Consider the following 22349-nt stretch of genomic DNA (forward strand, 5'->3'; position numbering starts at 1 on the left):
CAAATGATAAAATTAGAATAATATCAACAATACAGTTACAAATACACCATGTACCAAGGAGATTAGGTGTAAGTAACCCATCGTAACGATCAGGTTCCTCGTCCGTCGCTTCTCTATTCCCAAAATCGAAATCGTGGTCGAAAGTGAAGCCTCGTGGTCTTCACGAGCGGTCTAGTCACGAGACGTTTCTCTCTCGAAGGCAATCCGCTCGAAGCGGACACCCCGTACAGGGGTCTGCAATTCGCAAGCTTGTATCACGCGATGGGCAAAGTACGGCTCGGTTTCGAGCGCGCCCAATAGTTGACTCCGAGGTGACCCGAAACTCGTGTGACGACCTTAAATCACACGTTCCCGGCGAATCTCCCGATGGTCGTGCAGTCCAAAGTATGTATTCATTACAGAACCTCTAAGTGCCCATTTAAATAGCTATATTTCAGAGCGTAGCCGTAAGGCCAACAACCTGTCAAGAGATCATACCCTTGTCAAAATAATCGCTAAATTATGGGATGCGTACAGTTTTAACTACCAGCTCGAATCCCCCGGGTCAGTAACATTCCCGTTTCCTGCCTATCCGCTCGCCCCATCTTGTTCCACCGATACCTGGCTTCCTCCGTTCTCTGTATGTCTTTCTTTATTTCTTTTTCCTCCGGCGCTCCTCTTTCCACCGACTTCTCGTTTTTCGGCCAACTTCGTCTTTCTCTCTCCCCGTGCGCTCCACACACCCATACGTGCGCTGCGAATCGTCGAGCGTCCATGCCGTGAATGAAAATCGCACGGGACAGCTGACGCGCCCACTTGCAACATTATCGGGCCCCCTATGATTAATGGGACGATAAAATTCACCTGGAAACGAGGAACACCGCGGGCCCGTGTAATTGTTATTTTATTCCTATTCCCAGAATTTCGAACAAGGCGAGCGTGCATCGACGCACGGTCGTTAATTCTCATCAGTCTCGTCGACGCGACAACGAGACATCGGGACACCGACGACTTTCGTCGTACCGTGCTCCCTATGATAGACGAGAGTCAGCCGAGACACGGTGTCGAGGAACCGCGAAAGGGGGCCCACCGACTGTGTACGGCAGTGTTTTCCAAAGTAGGGGCCGCGATCCCTCCTGGAGGGGCCTTGCGGCGCAACGGGGCGCCAAAGGAAATTCTTAACGCGGAATAATTTCGATAATTTCTTTCTTTATCGATACACGGGATTGTACTCTCCTCGCGACGATTTAAACGTGTCGATCACGTGTCGAGAAATCAATTCACCCGTTTAGAAATTTTCCTTCGAGAAAATTGTAAACGCGTTGCTCGATAATTTTCTTAGCGCCAGTAACGCGCATCGATCATTATTTATCGTTGCGACTAGCACGTAATTTGGTCGGAGAGTTTTCTTTGGTAATTTTTCCGAATTAGAAATAATTAATGGAGACAATTTAGCTCGAAATTTAACACCTTTCGTTAAACTTGAACACCAGTGGTGTGCAGTTAACCCTCTTGCAACACGGTTCACTCGTGCTGTTATATTGAGATTAGGTTTGACAGCAGTCATCGGTTATCCTCGCTTGTACGTAATTATGCAATTACTTTTATACGACGCGTAGACTTTCTTCCACATTTAATTGCTCGTGCAGTATCTTCGAGGTTAGGTGCGAAACGAGTTCTACCTCGGCTTTACGCAATACTGTACAATTTGATGTACGATGTGCTAACTGTCTTCGATAATGATGTCCACATCTGTGAAACTAAACCGTGTTACGCGTTACCCCGAAGTTGCCCGTGTACTCTACCATTGAAAAACAAAGAAAAAAAAAAAATAATACAAGAACGCTTCGATATCTCGAAAGATTCGCAACGCAGGAAAAATGAAACCTGCTCTCTCGGGGTGCCTGTTCAACCACAACGCATCCTGTTGCCGATGTTCTTTTTTCTAAATCGAGGAGTAAAAAATATTTCTTTCGGATACCAGTTCTCGGGCGCTCACCGTGTATATAGAAATCGTGTTTTCAAAATATCCGTGTTGCAGAAGAGTTACCTGCATTTAACGACCCGGAGCAAACATGTCGTAAAAGTGCGGTGGGCGCTCTGGTATCTACCGTGAACGTAATTATCACGCATTTTTAATCGAGCAATTATCTCAGTATTTAATTTTTATACATTCTTGCCGGACAAATAGACCAGATGGTAGGAAATAAAGTCGATCCAACGACGTGGCCCGTAAATTGCGCTACTCGGTGAGAAAAACCCTCGTAAAAGTCCCGAGTCTGCGCGAGGATTGGGGCTGCGCGATCCTCATTTTTCTCCACAGTTTGTTAGCTTTTAATTTCCTCGCGGTGACTGGACATTCCTGTTCCCGATGGGGGCACGTTTCAAGAACCCACACGCCGAGTCGCGATTTACGCTCGAAACGGAAACGTTCTCGCCTGTTCTTTCTCTTTTCTTCTTTTTTTTTTTAACGATGCGTTTACGGGTCGCACGAAAGCACCGATCGCGCCTTGTTTCGTAGATTTATCGAGCCGATTCGAATGGCTGGCGGTTCGTCACGGTCGATGAAACATCCTGGGATTCGAGGAGAACACCGACGCACGGTAGCCAATTTTAACGATCTAGCCGAACGAAATTATTGCATTCGTCGAACTTAAGAATCACTCGATAAAGTATCCGGTAACGAAACGAATACTTTATCCCCTTTTGTACACGTTGCTCGCTCTCGAGACTGTACACCTTGGTAATGGTAGATTACCATTAATTAGGTACAAGTAATCAGGAACGTTAATTATTGACGAAGGAAGAACATACGAGCCGAAGTGTACACTTTCCCCGAAACTTTCGTTGGACGTTTCGTTTGCACTCCAGGTACCATCGTTCCAATTTCCAAGTATCTCGAGCCGCTGGTACGAATTGGTCTCGCTTTCAATTTTCATAAATTCGTAAAATTGTCCGGCACGTGACGGGGGTTCCGTTGCCCGAGAGAAGAGTAAGCGTTCCCCCGGCCCCTATCATCCGTCGATTTCTCCGCACGGCGATGATGCATGCGCGCGGAAAATTATACCCGTGGAATTATGTCCACTTAGCAGCGATGTACAAAATAAGCGTTTACGGTGCCCGTCGTTGATTTGCGCGTTCGTTGTCGCGGGCGTTCATTAATATTAATCGATTCGTTGTCACGCGGACCGTTTCGCAATGCTTGAAAACGCGCCTCGGGCGCGCCGCGTGTCTGCACGCAACCGTGATTAATGGCAGAAAAGGCGGGAAAGGTTCGCGCAGGTAGATTTTCCCTTATCTCGCGGTCGGTTCGTTCGCCGTTTAGTGCGTCTTGCAGGTGCATCTGTTCGTTTTTCCCATCGTTACGTGCACCGACCAGCGGGAATGCTCCACGACGAGCACCGCTTCCCCTTGGCGTAATAACGCAGATAAAAATAATTGCGCGCTGACCATCACCATCGGGGATCGTCCACGGTTACAATATTGCCTTCGTTACGCGGTGGAAAGAAACGAATCGATTTCCTCGACGCCGATCGCCCCGATCTTTTCATTATCTGTCAGCAACCCCGTGTTAATTGCCGGAAATTCTCGCTGGCAAGGTACGCGCGTTCCAGACGATTGCATCGCGCGTTTCATCGAGTTACGTTGAAATTTCATTTCGACATCTGCCGAGAGAATTTTCGCACATCGAGCGTAAGATATCTACGGTATACGGTTCGGGAATAAATTCGAAGGTATGCCAATTGTGCTGGAGATGTTAAAATTGAACGTTCGAACGAAGCGTTACTCTAAGTGAGTACTACAAGCGTTTTTGAACTATCGAAAGATTCTAGATATTTGAAATAAACATACATGGATGTTCCTTTAGTAGTAAGTAGTATACTTGGCTATAGTTTACGAAAAGACGAATTCAACCGTGGAAAAGTGACCTGAACCATTAAAACGACTGTGAGTAAACGTTACGTCGATATTCTTCAACTTGTATTCTCGATCGATGGAAGAATTAAATACACTTCTACTGTACCCTTGAGTATCCAACTTTTACAATTTTTCAACCGAACCTCAATTGTACAAATTATTCCACGCATCCTGTAATTACACCAGTTTAAAAACTCTAGTTATCACCGAAGAGAACTCGAATCAGTATCGAGAACGTTCCATACCGTAACCGTCCATAAATAAAACGTTGGTCAACGATTGAAACAACTTTTCAATGTTTATCTACGAACGAAACAAAAAAAAAGAAAAAAGAAAAATCGATGTTTACTTTCACTGTCGGACGAAGAAGTTATCCATGAAACGACAATGGGGAACGCGTACCTCGAGCATTCTCGTCCGAAGGTTTCGTGTTGGTTTCACGGCGAGGAAATCGCGCCCCCTTGCGGATCCATATGGCATGCGCAACCAGCGATACGCTGCGGTACCACTTCGCGGGATAATCACGGGGCTGCGATGGATCCGTGGTGCATCGATGGCCGTTGTATCGAGGGTGACGCGAAAATAGACTGGACGTTCGATCCGTGGTCCCTTGAAAACCGTATAGAGGGTGGGAGGGGGTCCGGCGGGGGTAGAGGGGTATAATAAATATCGGGTAAGGACGAGATCGGGCGCTACTTACGCCGTCAGCGATAATGATGGGGTGTGTTCGGGCTGTTTGCTTAGCGAGCAGATTAGTGAATGAATCCACAGGTGGGCGCCATCCGTCACACTCTGAATCGGATCCAGCCTGGCCGGCTCCGCCTATTCACCGACTAGCATTCTTCCACGCCAGGCTCGTCTCAAAAGGGTAACCGAGCGCCCCGCGATACACAAATTGCCAGCTCGTGGCTCCGATTCAATCGACGCGACTAATTTGCACCGTTTGTTCCCACGAGGGATCCTGCTGCTCCTGTGCGAACCGCGAGAAGATGAAAAGTGCAACGCGATGAATTTACAGAGAGATACCGGTGTCTATGTTCCGCGTGCGTGCAAACCGCGTAGGCTATCGCTTCCAATCGGGTAATAAATCCTCCAACGGGCTGACCTTAGCTGTACGATACTTCCACGAATTCTTGAACGAAAGACGGAGAGAGTGTTCGTATTGTGGTGATTCCCGGTTTTGGGTGACAATTTTTTAACCAGATTCGGTTACCGCATTAATCCGATTATCCGTTAATGCGATAATCCGATAATCCCTTAATTCGATGATCCGATAATCTAGAGTATACAGATAATACAGATAATACAGATAATACAGATAATCTAGGTAATTCAGACAATCCAGATAATCTAGGTAATTCAGACAATCCAGATAATCCGTTTATCTGTTTATTTATCATCTGTTATCTATTATCCATTATCTATTTATCTGTTTTTCTATTTATCTGTTTATCTCTTTATTTATTACTGGCTTCGGTTCCAGAGAAAACTCGCTACCCCGGTTTCAAGAGAACCAATGCTCCTGATCCTGTCGCTTGAAAGCGGGTATCGGTATATCGCAACTTTGATCTACCAATCGGAAGTCGAAACATCCCTATCCATTTATAACAGTAAGAGCAATTTCTTTGAAGACGAGTACCTAAATTAACCTAACCCAAAACCTATTGCACGAACGATTAAATATAACGCAAATCAAAACGAAAGATATGGATAGATGCGAGAAGAGTCACGAATTCGAGGTAAATGTATCACCTTATCGATCATACTCCACTATTTGTAAATGCCAAGCGGAGCGACGATATATAATTTAACGATCCATCAAACGACTATCTGCAGTATCTGCGCAACTGGTGTACCCAGGTTTTGATTATGTAAAATTTTAGGATCCTTCTGACACGTTTCGATACGCGGCGGAGATAAGAAACCTGCGAATTGAAAAATAATTATCGGTGCTCGGGGGTAGGGGGTGGCAGGGGGAGGGTGGTTCAATGCATCACCGGATCCAGGCGCATCTGCGCCTGCAAGCGTCCGCTCCGCGCGGCGCTCCGTGAATCCAAGGAACGGGTACACCCACAATCTTTCCGCCTACCTGCAGCTGCTGACAGCGCTGATGTGGCACGAGACAGTTGCCTATGATATCCATCATCGCTCCTTTCGAGGATAATCGTCGGTCACGCCTGTAACGACCGATGAACGGATATAGCACGGAAGGAAGGATCATCCACTGCTGGAATCGACTACAGCGAACGCTGGATGTCAATGCTGTCAACGGGACAACTTACTCGGGTCGTTCGGTTAACAGTTACGAATCGTTCTAACGAGGCGTGTCGTTTCTTACAACTCCTTGATACTTGCCTCGACCATGGAGAGTGGATCATCAGGTCCGTTTTTCGTGTCTGTTTCTCAACATTACGGAGCGATTCGCTGGAGAGAAACCACCTTAGTGACTCCAAGTGCCAATAACAGTTACCGTGTAGTTTACTAAATCGAAGTGCAGTTTGTTTTAAATTTTATATATTCCAGATCGTAGGAAAAGAATAATGAACGGAGAAAAGAAGCAGTACGAACGTAACTTCGTGTGTCAACAATGTATAGTTATCTTCTGTGCTTCTCTAAGTGGAATAGCCATTATTTTCTTTTACAATATTGTATATTCTGTATCGTAAGAAAAATATAACAGACGGAGAAAAAGACAGCGTGAACCCAAAATCGATGCTGGAAGAAGATTTGCACTCGAAAAAAAAATATTCTTGTCTATCCGATGGAATAATTTTGAAGTGTAACCGAACAAAAAATACGGTAACCTTTTGTCGCGAGGTTGAAACATTCGATGCAGGATTGGCAAAAAAAAAACAACTACCATCCGTGGCAACAAGTAGCAGGTAAAATTCTGTTTCATCGTGATAATTCATCCGGTGATCGTGCAAAAAACGGTGAAAAAATTGCGAAATTCAATCGAGAGGATACGCCTCGTCCTCTCTGCGTTGCGGACATCCCCCTACGTTTACCATCTACTTTGTAGTCCACGGAATTATTTAATGGATGGCGCAGAAAATACGTTCGTGGTAAGAGTGCGGCCGTGCGCGTTCGAAAGAGCAGTGACTCGGGACGGCAGAAGTTGTAAACGCCGATGGAACATACTCCGTCGATTAAACACTGCCAAATTAATTATTTTTATTCGAAGGAGAATCTCTAAAAAGGTGCACGCGGATTTATAGACTACCCAGGTAGCGGTCATCATTGAGATGAATGCAAACAAGCGGAGACTTGTTGCACGCGAGGAGAGTATGGTCTATTTTGTGCAAGAGGAGGCCCTCGAGGTACCGATATGATGGAGTGCTAAGGAGATTGGCGGACCACCGGAGTAATGTCCGCACTAATAGCAGTGATTACCCTGCCTTGTTGAGAACGAATCCGCCCGCTCCTTCCAGACTGCCTGTTGTTCAGGTTCCTACCCTGCTTTGCCTTACGGTGCCCTGCCCACGAATTGATGGATGTTTACCAAAACTAACTGCCTCTTCTCGGTGCAGCCTGGCCGAGGGCCACGGGGCTACTATAACGTCGAATTCCATCGAAATCCCGGGGCCTCGATTAAAATCGGAGCCAACGCGCGAGCCCGGTTGCTCGTTTACACGCGTCGCGTGCTGTGCTTCTGCGAAATAATGGTTATCGAGCAATCGCGGCGACGGCAGTCTAAATACGATCAATACGGAGGGTGTTGATAGAAATTTAGGGTCTTTTCGGGGGCGAAACGGTCGCACGGAACTACGACTCGTGTCGCGGAAAATATAAGAGAACGAATGGAACCTCGATAGTTGTACGAGGCTCGACTCGCGACCAGGACGAAGTAAATGCGAAACAGCGAAATTGGAAATGTCTTTGGCAGATCGCGCGAGTCGGTTTTTCTTCTCATCGGGTTAGTTACCTCGATGCTTGCAAGAATGTTCGGTTCTCTTGCAACTATGGAGCTTCCACTGTACAGGACCAGTTTATTTGCATATGTATGCACACGTTGAGCAATAAGAACGTTTAGAAGGAGTCACGGAGTGTCTGGTAATCGGTGACTATGTATTGTAGATAGTTTGTTTCTTCAGTGGTGTAGACATTGACGGTAGAACGAATTAACGCGCATTGACGCACGCGCAACGTGGATAACGCACAGATCCCTCGGTGGAAAGAGATTTGTCGACGAGCGTTTGCGAGCGTTTCGTTTGAACGCGGTTGCGAAAAAGAGAGATATCTTTCACGTGACGATAAATTTGCTTTTATTACCGCTACGTCGACATTTTATCCACGTGTCATCGGAACGAACGTTACAAGTAAAACCGAAATACTATAATTTTCAGATAATCGCGGTACTTTCCAAACATTCAACACAACTTGTAATGCATCTTGGTGCGTGACTGAGCTCGACTTAAGATACAAGGCGCGGCGCAGCGAGTGCAAAACGTGCCGTACGTCGCTTACCGTTGCACATTCGCGAAAAATGTATATAATAAAACTTACTGGAAATTAAATTCGAAAGCTCTTTCGTCCTACGGGAATTTTCGATAGAATCGATAGCAATCGAGGTATCGAGTCTCCTCGCTGTTGATAATCTAAAAGGATGAACGGAATAAAACGTTGGAGAAAATATATCCAATTCCGAACGACGAGGGATAATTCATCCACTGGTAAATTAAAAACGAGAGAAACAAAAGATACCGATCGCCGGCGATTGGCTCGTTTGAAATTACCGTTAAATAATTCAAAACCGATAGAAAGGATCGTCTACGAATTAACCGAAACGAGAAGAAGGAAAAAGAAGGAGAGCAGAAAAAATGGAAAAACGTTAACTCAAAGGAACTTTTGCAGTTCCTCGATCATCTTTCATAATCTCGAATAGTTACGGGCACGTCGTGCTCGGTATTAAGGACGACGAATCGTTACGCCGGTACAATTATGGAGATATTATGCACGCCATAATAGCGAGGATAGAGACGCGTCGGATCGAAGAAATAAGAGATTATATTACGGCGCTATTTACCGAACGAGCAACCGAGCGTATCACGAGTCAACGGGACCTATTATTTATCCACGTGCGCTTACAATCTAGAGATCGATAGATAACGCGATCGAACCGGTGGAACGAATTACGATTGCACTTTCAATGACTGTGTTTACGAGCTCGTGCACGATTTTTGAATCGGTGGTATCCAGCGCGGGATAATTGCGGTTGCATTATTGCTACGTCACCAGCTATATATCACCTGTATATAATGCATATGCATTGCCACGGAAGGGCATATAATCGCGTAACATTAAATCGGCGCTCGGTCACAGTTACTTTCCCGCCTTCCCGCCATTTCTCTTCGCTCGCGTTCGAGTACACGCCCTCCACAGCGATCATCGGTGGTTCCTTCGCGAGTACCCGTGACATTCTTTGTACGCGAGTTCGGCCCGTGACAATGAATTCATACGCGATATAATTATACGCGCGTTGGGCACGTTAACTCGTTAATTAACCGCTTACGCTCGCCCCGACCTATCGTGGAAATGATCTCCGGATGAATCGTTGAGACAGTAATGCGTGTAACGTAAATGGAAAGTTGCGTAAATGATTCATACCTGAATTAAAACGAACACATTTCTGAAAAGCGCTTATCGCGTCGCATTTAAAGCCACTCTGTATGCGTAACAGTATCCGTACGAGAAGGATTAATCAACTACTCGCCAGCTGTCAGTCGCGATAAGCCCGTTACGCTGTCAATGAATATGATATCCGGGCGCCTTATTAATTTCGAAAAAAAATTCCCGACCCCGAGTACTTTGCATATATCAATGAATAATCGTAGGAACTGGTTGGGAAACCACGCCCCTGTAACGACCAGCTATCTAAGAAGATGAATGTTGCAACGCGTGCGTTCAATTAACAATTAACCTTGCTCCACGAAAGAGTGGACGCTGCTTGCGAAACACAACCGTCCGACAATTTCCTAGTTCTCGATCAACGCGAACAGGACCAACCCTGGGATCAAACTTTCGTCGAATCGTGACAGTTACGCGTCACCGTGGTATTCGTTACTCGTGCACGTTGCGTTAATCGGCGATTAACTCGCGTTACGAAAGCGTGAATACTTTCACATCTCTTCAGGCACGAGGTTTACTCGTTTTCAGTCGGTATGCAGAGTGAGTTACGCGATCGATAACCCCGGGGGTTTTTTGTTTTTTTTTTTTCAAGAGTGCAACGATGCGCGTGCGAAGCGTAAGAGTATTTTCTGTTTTTTCTCTTTTCTTTCTTCGAGAGAAATTTTTTTCGTCAACCCCGCAAAGTATTTCAAATGGAAAGCGTAATGAAACGATACAGAGAACGTATATCGCAGTGTCGAGCACTAATCGGTTGCGATCGATCGATCGATTAAACGAGTAACTCGTCGGATTCTAATTGCAATTGAAAGACAGACTTCGAATTAATTCTTTCTTAGTAGAAAACGAACGAGACGCGATTCCAAGCTTCATGGAACAGTTGTGCGACGTAGTGGTTGCACAACTATCAAATTTAACATCGACGAATGACATTCCTCGTCGGTTATACCTACGAGGGGAACCCCAGAGGTGAGTGACTCTCGCCGAGTGCAATTAAATTTACCAGAACGATAAATATTCATTTGCAATAAGCGTAACTGTATTTTAGCCGTAGACGATTAGCCAATTTTAGGAAACGTTGCCATAAAAATTTATAAAAATCTCGCAGTCGTGTATTATCGTTAAAACAATCTCTTGTCGGAGCAGAACTGTGAGAATGTTCGGTAACTGACTAATAATTAATCATTGAACTTGTTGGAGAAGAAAAAACTGGAAAAATTCCTGTGATTAGATTTAAACCTGGTACAAAAAACTTGTAGTCGTACACCGTCACGCTACGGCGAGCACTGCTATAAATTGTTTTATTACGCGAACGTACAAGATTTCTTCAAATTTTTATACCTGGTTTCCTCAAAATTCGCTTATTACAGGTATAAATCTATCACTTTGCTGAATAGCTGAATAGTGACTCCAAATTGGTCAGAGTCACTTCTGAGTCTTTCCCTGTTAGCGTAAATCCTGTAAGTTACAAAGGGGAGAAAGTTCTGACCAATAGAACCCGTATTTATATCAAAATTGTTCTCTTGGACTCTCAACTGTGACTGTGACTAAACTTACAGCTACACTTGTAGATATAAATCTACAATTAGTGAAAGTCATTTCTGAAAGTCCCCTTATTTATATTAATAATGAAAATTCTAATCAGTAGAAGTTCTAATCTTCTCAGAACCCTTCTTATCGACTTTCAAGTACGACTATGACTAAAAGTAGAACTACACTTATTGTAGATACAAATCTCTCACTCTTCTAAATTTCCTAGCAATCAGTACTATTGCGTTACGTTACGAAGAGTATTACACCCTACTAAAAATTTCAACCAGTAGAATCCCCATTCTTCTCGGAACCCTTCTCGTCGACTCTGAACCGTGCGAACACTTGGAACCGAGACCAGAGATTTTTCCACCAGCACCGGTACCGTTTGTCCCTCGCTCTCTCTCTCTCCCTCTCTCTAAAAACAACAAGTAACAAGTCGCGCGCGTTTAATTAACAATCAATTTCCACCGTAGGAGTATAGAATCACGTCTACCGACGAGTGGCGGAATTTCCTACCACTCGGCGAGCATTCCTCGCCGTCGAAGTAAACACCGATTCTTTCCGTCGCGGTAATTGTGAGCCGGCGAACATTCTCTATCCATAAATCGAAAATCTCCACCGCGACATGATATACGACCGTGCGTCTCGTCGCGGCTCGGGCTGATAAACGATCAGATGTTTTTCGATTTTTCGCGATATTGTACTCCCGTTAATGGCGTCTTACTTGCGAACGAGTGTGCGCCAACGTACGCCGCGGACCACCTGTCCGGTGGGTCTGTTTCCCTCTTTCTCGCTCCCACCTTCCCCCTCGCCGCCCTCCTGTCTTCCTGTATCTCCCTCGTACCGCATAAGTATCCCGTGGGGATATTCGCAGCGTGTGTCTGCGATAACTATAGCACAGGCTGGGAGCTTTAGGCGCCGGCGGGTTTCCATAAAAATGCGTGCCCGCCGCGACACCGCGGAGTTTAATGTCCCGCGCGACCTACCCCTCGAAAACGTTCAGAGATTCGACGCCCCGTTATATCTGCCAATAAGACGCTCACCGGTGCCCCGGCCAACGAAATACAATAATTTGTATTCAAACAGGCGTTCTTTTCCGCATATTTTACCGTGAATTTTAATACCGAACGCCCCGAGGTCGTTCGTTTTCGATCGGACTTTCCCGCGCCATGTTCCTTCGGTACCGAAAGACACGAACCGAGCGAAACTGAACCTACCTTGCGCGTATCTCGAGACAACTCGCGAACGGTGATCGTCATCGAGACACGTTATCGACCCTTCGAGCTCGAGAGACACTCCATGACGAGATTTTCGTCCAATTTTTCTGAATGGCAAAATATCGCGGTGGAATTTTCGAGTACGTGGAACATCGAAACGGAGGAGCGACATTTAGAAGCGATTCCACGGTTTATTTTTACTTTTCTGCGTCCCTAGCCGTCGCGATTTCTACTTTGCGAAACATTGATCTAAACAATTTGTCCGTCTAAGCAGTCTAAACAGTCTAAATAAGTTAAATGTTTCAAATGGTTTAAAGATTTCAGAAAGTTTCGCAATTTAAATAACCCGAATAGTCCGAATAATCCGAATAATCCGAAGAGTTTTCGCGATCCAAAAAAATCCGAATATTCCGTATAGTTTGAATTGTTCTCTGAAGAGTTCGAGTAATTTAAATAGCGTAAATATTCACCGGTGATCGAAACGGGCCGAGAACCCGAAGAAACGACAATCGAATAATATTGTTACAAAAATGTGAAGGGTTCGAGCGGGGAAAGTACAAGTCGAACGGATCCCAAGCGTGCCGGCGTAACGAGAGTGCCGTGCGTGTCTGAAAGCATAGCAATTACGGAGCTGCCTCCTTTCACGAAACACGCGAGCCACGTACGAGATCGTACTGCAAACATCGTAAAGAGGCTTAATAACGGCATAAAGGTAGAATTTTAACGACGTCCAGCATTCGTCTTCGCGGAACGACGGACGAAATTGTGACTCAATTGAAAACACGGAAATTTGCGTTTGTCTTTCGTTTCGTAACCCGGTGTCCCCCTGCCAACCCGTTCACCGAAACCGCACCGCAGCGAACGTAACGAACCGTCGTCCGTTCGAAAAGAGACTTAATCGTTGCTACGCGAGAACGACCGTACGGAAAAAATAATTTACGATCGCGAAGGAAAAAACAACGAGCGTGCACGAGAAAAAGGTGGACAGTGAAGTGGAGGGGTAGGTGAACCGAAAGAAAAAAAAACGATCAACGCGTATCAATGGGAGTTCCGATTCGAGGGCAGACTTGGCTCGTGAAGGGGTACAGGGGTGTAACGGTCCATTATTTGTTTTAGATATTAATGTTCCCCGCGGACGATCAATAATTTACATCGGACGTAATCGCACGGTGTGCATCCTCTATCTCTAGCGCAGAACCCGTTGAAAGAGAGACCCCGAACCGCGCGGGGGAAGGACAGGGGGGGCCCCGAGAGAAAGGAGACCCGTGTAAACAATAAATCACGATAAATACGTTTGCCCGGACCATTATAAAAGCTGGAAGGAGCGGAGGGAATCGACGCGATCGGCGAGGAGGCCCGAGCGAAGCAGCGAGAGTTCACCGATACGAAGTCCCTTACCCCCGGGGCCCGGGGCCACTCCCGATCCAGCCTCCACTGCGGCCGCGCATTACGATCGCTTAAGTCTCGGCTCGACTATCGAGTGATCCATCGCCTACGAATTCGACGAAGCCTCCCGCCTACCCTCGGGACATCCTCGACTAATGAGCGTGTCTCGATCGTGAACGACTAGTCTCTCTCTTTCTCTCTATCTATCTATCTCTCTTTCTCTCTTTCTCTCGTTCTCTTTCTCTCTCTTTCTCTCCCCCAACCGTTCACCTTTTTCTTCTGCCTCTCGCTTCCCGAGGTCCCACTCTTCTTTTCTCGCTTTATCGCCGTTCGTCTCTATATCCCCGTTTCACATCACGGTTCTCCCCGACGCGGTTTCCAGGTGTGTTCAGCGTTTCTGTTTAAAAAGGATTCCAATTAAGAGGCCGAACGAGCTCGTGCTCCTATTCACGGGCGGCTCACGAGCGAGCCGAGATATATCGGAGACGACAGGTGGACACGACCGAAACCTACGTAGAACCGAGTTATTCCTGACGATCCTCCAACCGGACGAACGAACGCCGAGACGTCTACCGATTCGTTGAACTTTTCCGTGCTGGTGATCGAGAGAGAGTCTCGCACGGGGTACGCGAGTGGATCGAAAAGCGAGAGTTCGGATGTTTCGCGACCAGATGGGGGAACCGAGACGCCCGGAGACCGTTTCAGAGGGAGAGGACGGTTCGTTTCATGGTTTTTTCACCAATCTAGGGGGGAAAGCGACGGGACGCGTTTCGTGGCTGGCACGCGATTGTTGGAAAGACATTCGACGTTAATTTAGCGAACTGTGAGCGTGTTGTAATTGCTGTAAATACGAGACGAAGTATATTAGTTGCGAAATAACGCGAGTAGTGGGTACAGGTAAATTACACGATCGAAAATAGATTTTTCGGGATCGATTTTATAGCGTAACATACGTATATGATAATGATAAAAATTGTAACAGACGTGTTGGGCGATAAAAATAATAAGAATACGTTTTCTGCACGCAAATACGCGAATATATAATAGTATTTGCAACAATGGAGAATTATTAAATCCAATCTTGACAGTAGATAAGCTAAATTTGTAACAGTAATAAGAAAAGAAAAATCTTTGTAGCACCCTGACTGAGCGAAAGTTACTAATACGATTACAGAACTGTAATAACGTCTCGTAATTTTCTTCCGAAATTGTCGATTCGACAAAAATAAACGTTACGAAAGCAGTTGGAAATTTAATTATGTTATTTTCACCATCCGATGAATCTAAGATCGAGCTTTTAAGTCACGAGCCTGATGATTAAAGGCAACTGTTAAAGAAGTTATATTTAATGCGATAAATATTGTCAAAATGAAAGAGTCCAGATAAAAGTGGAATATATGAACTTAGCCAGTGTACCACTCATTTCAGTAATTCATAATTCGCGATACCATCTCTTACTTAATTATTTAAAAGCACGCTTTACTGAATTTTTTAACCTTGATTATCTTCGCGAACATCGCGCGTTCGAACGAACTATTTCCGTTGGTATATTCTTGCTAAAAAAAAATTCACTGGAATTGGTCACCGTATTACCGTAATCTGTCCTTGTAGCTTAACCTATTTGTTATCATTTTTTTTCATAATTTTTTAGCAGGAATAATACAGTTCTTTTCGGCAAAAAAGAGACGCGACGTTTCCAAGAATAATCTTTCGGATCGAAATTTAACGAGGAGATCAATATTCGTAGATCAATACCTATGGAAATTAATATTTATCATCCTGAATTACAATTTGAAATTTTATCGACTCTAACGTCGACACGTGTCATTGTGTTTACTCTACGATGATTGATAAGTCACCGCTGAATTTCGTATAGACACGCAATATTTCATAAATCTCGGAGAAATGACATCTTTATTGGACCAGTCTCGTACGAACGGAATTATCGAGTAAATTGAACAGTAGATAAAACTAAAGTCAGCCGCAATATCTAAAGTTGTATATTATTAACTCAACATCGAATAGTACGTGTCCCTGTTAATGGTACGGTTGCCCCGAAAAACTCCAGACCCCAGACCCGAGACTCTCAAGTGCCCTGTCGCTTTTACAATCCCTTTCTCAGCAGGTATCGAAATTACGAAAATTAGATGCACCTTCCAGGGTATTCTCACCTGATTATCCAACAGAACGCGATAGCCTCTAATTCCTGTCGAAAGCATTCTAAATATGTACCAAACTGCACACTCTTCGATCCTCTATACCCGATACTTAACGTTGTCCCTCCAATCCCAATATTTTTCAACACCCTGTACAAACCTGTCCCCGGTCGTATAATCCCAACAATTGATGCCGATTAACATACACAAAAAAGAAAACATACACACACGCACACACATGCGTGCAGAAAACGAAAGAGACTCAATCTTTTCGTTCTCGCTTCACTTTCCTCGAACATCTACGAGACGAAAAATCTTCGAGTTTCGCGAACGTAAAATTCGATCTCGAGGAAGGTTTCTTCCCGATCCATTTGTTCCCATCGGATTGTCAAGGATCGCATAAACAGGATGTCGTACTAGACGCGCAATAGTTACTCGATAGGCGGGGAAAGTGTGGTAGTTCGAGTGCATTCCTGAGGAGCTGCCTGTTCACCTATGCCACCGATGTGTGGCTAGTGCGTGGCGATGGCGATGGAACGAGAAGAGAGAGAGAGAGAGAGAGAGAGAAAGAGAGACGGTAGAGCGGGTAGGCAGATACCGGGCCCCGCGGGGGGCTCATAATTGCCGACCCTGAAGATCGGCCGACCCCATGGGGCCCTTCTCTGTTTGTTTTATTCCCTAGTTATACAAACGCGAGATCTACGACCGATATATGATAATCGGGGCCCCCAGTCCTTCCAGGCCTTCTCGCTCCGGTTCTCGGGGCCTTATCTCTGCCTCTCTCGTTTTTTCCCTCGGGATGACCACCTTCGCGGAACGTGACCACATTATGGACGCTGATAGACAAGGACACGTCCGAACCAATTCTGACTCGAGCAACGGAACGCGGGGTCAGTATCGTGGAAGCTTTCGCCACGTCTCATCATTTATGATTCGCATTTATTCAAATTCCGGGCCAGGAGGTATGATTGATACAATCCACGGCGAAACGTAGTCGATCAAAACGAATCGACGCTATCGCGGCGGTTACGTTCGCTCGCGTAATCGCTTGAAAAATATTTACGGGTACACGTGTTCAGCGTAGACTGGAACGTTCAGCGAACTATGTTCCGTGAAATGTAAAAGATAATAGAATAAATAAATTTTCACAACGATACCATTACCGTGGAATTTATCTTTTCCCGGGCGCTACTTTAGCCTCATTTATTCCACGTTTTGCGACTAACGGAAAATAGTTTAGGTCGCGCGAATAATTGTTCTTCGAATAAATACAACTTTCTCGCCTCGTTTTCTTTCTTTTTCACCAATGGGTGAACATCGAGTCGTTCGCTCGTACATTTTTTTCCCACGGATTGTATTCTTCGTTCCGTGCGATTGTTATCGATATTGTTACAGAGTGCGCTTTTTCGAGCTCACTTTTTATAATTTACTTTGTACAAATTTTGCGCGAACGCAGACTAGCACGGATCAACGGAATTATAAAAATTTCGATTTCGTGGTAAACTTCGAACCCGAGTGATACACGTTGTCCCGATTAAAAATTATTTAATTGTATTTACATACTTCCAAGGCTTCTCTTGCGAAAAGAGTCCGGGAGAAGTGGACTCCGCCAGGTGTAACACGTTTGTGCGTGGTCCTGGATTTCAATGTGGGGTAACGTTATCTGCGAGCCAACCGGCAACCATATTTCACAGAGATAGCTTCGCAAATGCAACAAGTTGCTCCAAATGCATGTAATAGACGGTATCTTACCGCGGAGGGACTGACATAGTGATTAATTATTAAGATTGTGTATGACACATGATAAATGCAACCAGGGAAATGCAGTTGGAAACGTAATAGCTGTTCGAATCCTAGATTGTCTTTCACAATTCAAGGAAACCTTAACGCGTGTACGCTGCGATTTAATACAAATAATACTCCAAAGTGTATAAATACGGTGTTACTCGCGAGTCGACGATTTGCAAATCACGATGTAAGTTACCAACACGGTGATCGACGGATCCATGATTGTTGGAAAACGTTACGAATTTCCTCGCCGCGAACATCGAGCTCTCCGTTATCGCCATCGGTTAAGAGTTCGTCCGCGCACCACGGAAATCGTTCACTTACCTCGGTGTCGATCTTCTTGAACTCCGAGTCATCCTCGTCCACTTCGAAGTACAGTTCCGTGGACGTGACGGAGATAATTCCAGGAGCCACGATACCTGGCGCGATCAATTTCCCTTTCGTGCTGATGTTCACCGGGCCTGGCGGAACACGATCTCGTTGCAGCTCAAGTATGTTACAGTTCAGACGGTACGACATGCAAACGGCGCGTCACGCTTCGCTAGGCAACGAAACCGAACGAAACGAAACGAAACGAAAGATCTAACCTGTCAGGTCGTTGTCGAGGTCCCTGTCGTCCGACAACAGCTCACTGTCGTCCATGAGATCCGCCGACTGCAATTGCTGCTGATGTGCACGCGAGCCTGCGAGATGCGTGTGAAACTCTTCACGCGCTTGTAGGATCGCATCCTCGGGTGCACCGTGCTCAAGGGCCGCCTTCAACGTAGCCTCGGGATGGCTCGAGCCTAGTGGATTGTGCATGAAACGCTTACGTCTTCGTGCATCATCCTCCCAAGCATCTAGCTTCCAGTATTCGGCCAACCTGCGAACATCCCGAATTGTGAAGGTGATTTTCGACGATCGTACGACTCCTCTTGGTACGTAAATAATACCTCGTCGTATGGTCTATCGTTCAGGGTGCATAATAGTTTCTCTATTGTGCGTTTCGATCTTTGAAATTTTAAATATCTAGCCCTTCGGTGCAAATCACTGTTACTTGTTCTCGAACTTTTCGAGAATATCGACACGTCAGTGTACGTTTGGTTTTTGATTGCTTTCGATATGCTTGAAAAGTATTCGCTATAATTGTGAATTTGCGTGTAAATTTACGAACGATACGACACAAGTTTGTCGCGAGATTTATGGACGTCGTAGGTAATATTTGTTTCAATTTTTATTCATTACAAATCGTACGATTCTGATTTGAAGAGGTTGAATATTACACCGTTCGAAACGATTACCGTCCTTTTGGATAACCGACGAAGGTAATTTAAATGTCAGAGATTAATGAATTTCGGTGAACGCGTTGTATCGATACTCTCGCTGAATATTTAATTTGTATAGTATACGATTAGAGTTCTTAAATATCGAATGTCTTATAGAACGATCACTGGTCACGATCTTCTCGTTATTTTGATCAGTGAGTACATATTTTTATCCTTATCGCATAGTCTTTCAGATGACACAAAGAGGAATTCAATGATGTATTGTACAATGTCACGACCCTAAGATAACCTTGAACATTTACATTTAAACTATGCAGTTTTTACGAATTGCTCGATCTTGCTGTAAATAGGTAAATTCTCCATAATATTACCGATAATGTGTCGATGTAAACAAATATAAAGTAAAATATCGTCACGATTATGCAACACAAACATTTGACGACCAATTCGCAACGAATATATTATTCATCCTGTTTAGAGTCAATCGAGGAATCCGTACGGTCGTATAGTTTGGTCGTAAATATTCAAGATCAAGGTCGTCTCAAGGTCGCGACATTCTAGGTTATTGAATTCCTTCTCGCGTCAACCACAAGACTATGTGATTAGAATGCAACGTGCCGTTTCGAGAAGTTTAGGCGTCACGTTACCGGCAGATATAATTACGAGTACGTATTGAAAATCTTAATGGTAACTTTCGCGTTGTAATATTGAAAGTATTGAACAAAATGAAACACTATTCTTTTTAGCGTGTATGAACATTTTACTAAATTGTACATTCTCCATTTTGGAGAACGAAATGATTTCCCGAACAACCCGATGTCTCATTCTCGAGCGAAACTTTTCCACCGAACATCTTGTGGAAACGACTCACTTTGCAGCCATTGGATCCATGTAGCCCCATGCGCCATGTTTGTTCGACAGGATGTTTCGGACCTTCTCCAGCAATCTGCTCGCGATTACATTGTCTCGTCTTCGCGCAGCTGTGATCAGATGATCGCACATTCGCTCCTCTTCCCGTCGGTCGAGCAACGTTTGCGCGCACTGCGACTGGGACGAAAAATGTTTACGATAAACCTCTCGGGCATAACTTCGGAGTTGAAAACGGTGCCCGGTTAAACGTCATAAAAACGAACGCGCGTAAAAATTAATTGCAACCGGGACGAAAAACGGGGGGACAGGTACCTCGAAGTCGGCATGCTTCAATACGTCGTCCGCTCTCATTCGGTTCAGGATAAATTCAGCCTCGTTGGCGACTCTGACTATATGATCCTTCATCGCGTGAGACAGCAACCTGTGTAACATAAACGTAAACTTTTACGATACGAACGGGGGACCGTTCGCGGTATACGGCCGCGCACTATAACTCTGTCGTTCTAACGATGATCGTAATGAGCCTTCTTACCTTCCCTCGTTAATGAGCTCGATGAACGCGAGGCCTGCGTGTTTCTGCAAGGAGTTCTGCCATTCTTGGGAACAAAGTAACATCACCAACTCCACGACAGAGTTACTGTTCTTGAAGGTGGTCAGACCTAACGATCAGCGAACGAATGGTTAGGTGTTCCGCAAACGAGAACAGGAGAACGCGCGTATTTCCCGCGCGTGGTAGTCGCGGATTCGGATTCGCGTTCGCGAAACGTACGAAATCGTGACCAAGAGGGACGGAAACTTGTGCAAGAGAGAAACAGAGGAGACATAGACGCTCGAGTGATTTACAAACAACGTTCAATGTATCGAGCCTCGTTGAAAATAAAGCGCGTCGATACGCGACACGACCGTCATTCGCGACGTTCCACGAATCTAAAGTAACCCGCGCCAAGTGCCGCGGACCGCGCGCGCCAACCGAATACAAATGTCAACCGATTATCCGGAATACGCCTTCCATCTTCCTAAGCGAAGCTATAAAGTGACTAATTTGAATACCTACGGTGGGATGTACCGAAAACAGAAAAGAAAACAGAAAGAGATTGACGATGGATTGGACGAAAATCTTGCCGAATTCCTTCGCGACAACGAATTCTTCGGTAGCTCTTTCGCGTAGAATCCGCGTTAGACGATATCACTGTTTCGTTGGGTTCTCGTTTCGCACGTTGCGAACTTCTCGGATCATATTTCAGCCGAACGAAACGAATCGAGCGAGGTGAACGCAGTTGGGTGCAACCCGGGTTTCTTTCGTTGCATTTCGTCGATACGATCGTAAACGATTTCAGCCGGTATCGGTTTCACGAATTCTCTCGAACGCGCTCGTAATGAAAAATATTCCCGATAAATCACGGGACCTATTATCGGGCAGCGAAGAAAAAAGAATTACCGGTCTCATAGAGCATTTACGGTCCCGGGAGCTCCAAAACGAGGAACCGGTCCGCTAATCGCGTTCAGGACAGGATCTACTAGATAAAACCTAACCGATGAGGCCTGGAGATCCGGGACCAGAGCGTGTACGAGAATCTTTACAATTTTATTTATCGTTCGTGTGTATCTTCTTAATACATATACATATATTTTTATACGTTCTTATCGCGACGTTATCATTTTTCTTTCTCGATCGTTTTTCGTTAAACGCGCTCGAGGTTCACGGTTGCGTGGACCGATCGATCTGGGACTCATCGCGTTCGAATCGATCGGGGGAGGCAATTATATCGATACCGATTCGATTCCCGTGCCCGCTCATGCGGTTAGAATGCGCTCACGCGTCGAAGACACATATTGATCGATCGATCGATCGTTGCACCGGCTCGATCGTGTCGTACCTTTCCCTTCCATCAATAACTCCTGGCCGTGTGAGCCGACGAGCGTTTTCGATAGGAACGGCGCGAAATCCACCATGATCTCGCGCAGAAGCGGGCAAACGGAGCCGAGCGCCATTTCCAGTTTCTGCGTGAGGGACGCCTCGCGCGAGGGCGTCGGCACCGGCAGGTGATCGACCAGCCCTTTGATCGGCAATTCGTCGGGTCTTGGAGACGCCGAGCTCACCACCAATCTGTCCGGCACGCGAACCACAGAAATCTCCGCGGACGGTTTTTCACCGCGTTCCGCGTTACCGAGCATCTCCTGCTCCAGAACGTTGCCTTCGCTGTCCTGGATGTCACCTAAGCACACCGCGTGGACACGGATATTTATATATGGATCGTGTCTTTACCATCAACCCTTTCGCTACGACTGGTGAATCTATCTTTCTGTACTGTGCTTAAAGTTTCTCGGTGTTCCATGGAAATATATTTACTAAGAAATTCAAAGTATCTTGCTCTACTCGCTCTACAATGTTCTACGTGTGTTTTCTCTGAACTTGAAGTTTGTGTTCCATGAAAATATGTTGAAATATGTGAAAATATATAAATAAAATTATGATGATAGAGTTATGATACGGGTCACAGGTTTGTGTCTACCAAGTGTTTCAAGGAGACTCAATTAGAATATCAATGAAATTTATATTATTTTGTGCAAGTAGACGCAATGAACATCGCTCAGTTTTACGTCACGAGAAG

General features: G+C 45.3%; 2 protein-coding genes across 12 annotated transcripts in view; one reads left to right on the forward strand and one right to left on the reverse strand.

Moving 5' to 3' along the window:
• Nucleotides 1–22349, reverse strand: part of Rg (A kinase anchor protein rugose) — a 543414-nt gene that overhangs the window by 94891 nt on the left and 426174 nt on the right. For all 11 annotated transcript variants that reach the window (XM_076323637.1, XM_076323642.1, XM_076323635.1 and 8 more), the window contains 6 exons: nt 21615–21953; nt 20270–20396; nt 20050–20158; nt 19739–19914; nt 18190–18464; nt 17927–18063 (listed from right to left, as the gene is read on the reverse strand). In XM_076323637.1, the coding sequence (XP_076179752.1) occupies nt 17927–18063; nt 18190–18464; nt 19739–19914; nt 20050–20158; nt 20270–20396; nt 21615–21953 (1163 nt within the window). The remainder of the gene's footprint in view (nt 1–17926; nt 18064–18189; nt 18465–19738; nt 19915–20049; nt 20159–20269; nt 20397–21614; nt 21954–22349) is intronic.
• The window catches only part of LOC143152964 (uncharacterized), a 78402-nt gene continuing 73749 nt past the window's right edge, over nt 17697–22349 (forward strand). The window contains exons 1-2 of the mRNA XM_076323645.1: nt 17697–18093; nt 18197–18519. The gene's annotated coding sequence lies outside the window, so the exon portion shown is untranslated. The remainder of the gene's footprint in view (nt 18094–18196; nt 18520–22349) is intronic.

This window comes from Ptiloglossa arizonensis, chromosome 11 (genome assembly GCF_051014685.1).
Source record: "Ptiloglossa arizonensis isolate GNS036 chromosome 11, iyPtiAriz1_principal, whole genome shotgun sequence".
Classification (NCBI taxonomy): Eukaryota; Metazoa; Arthropoda; class Insecta; order Hymenoptera; family Colletidae; genus Ptiloglossa; species Ptiloglossa arizonensis.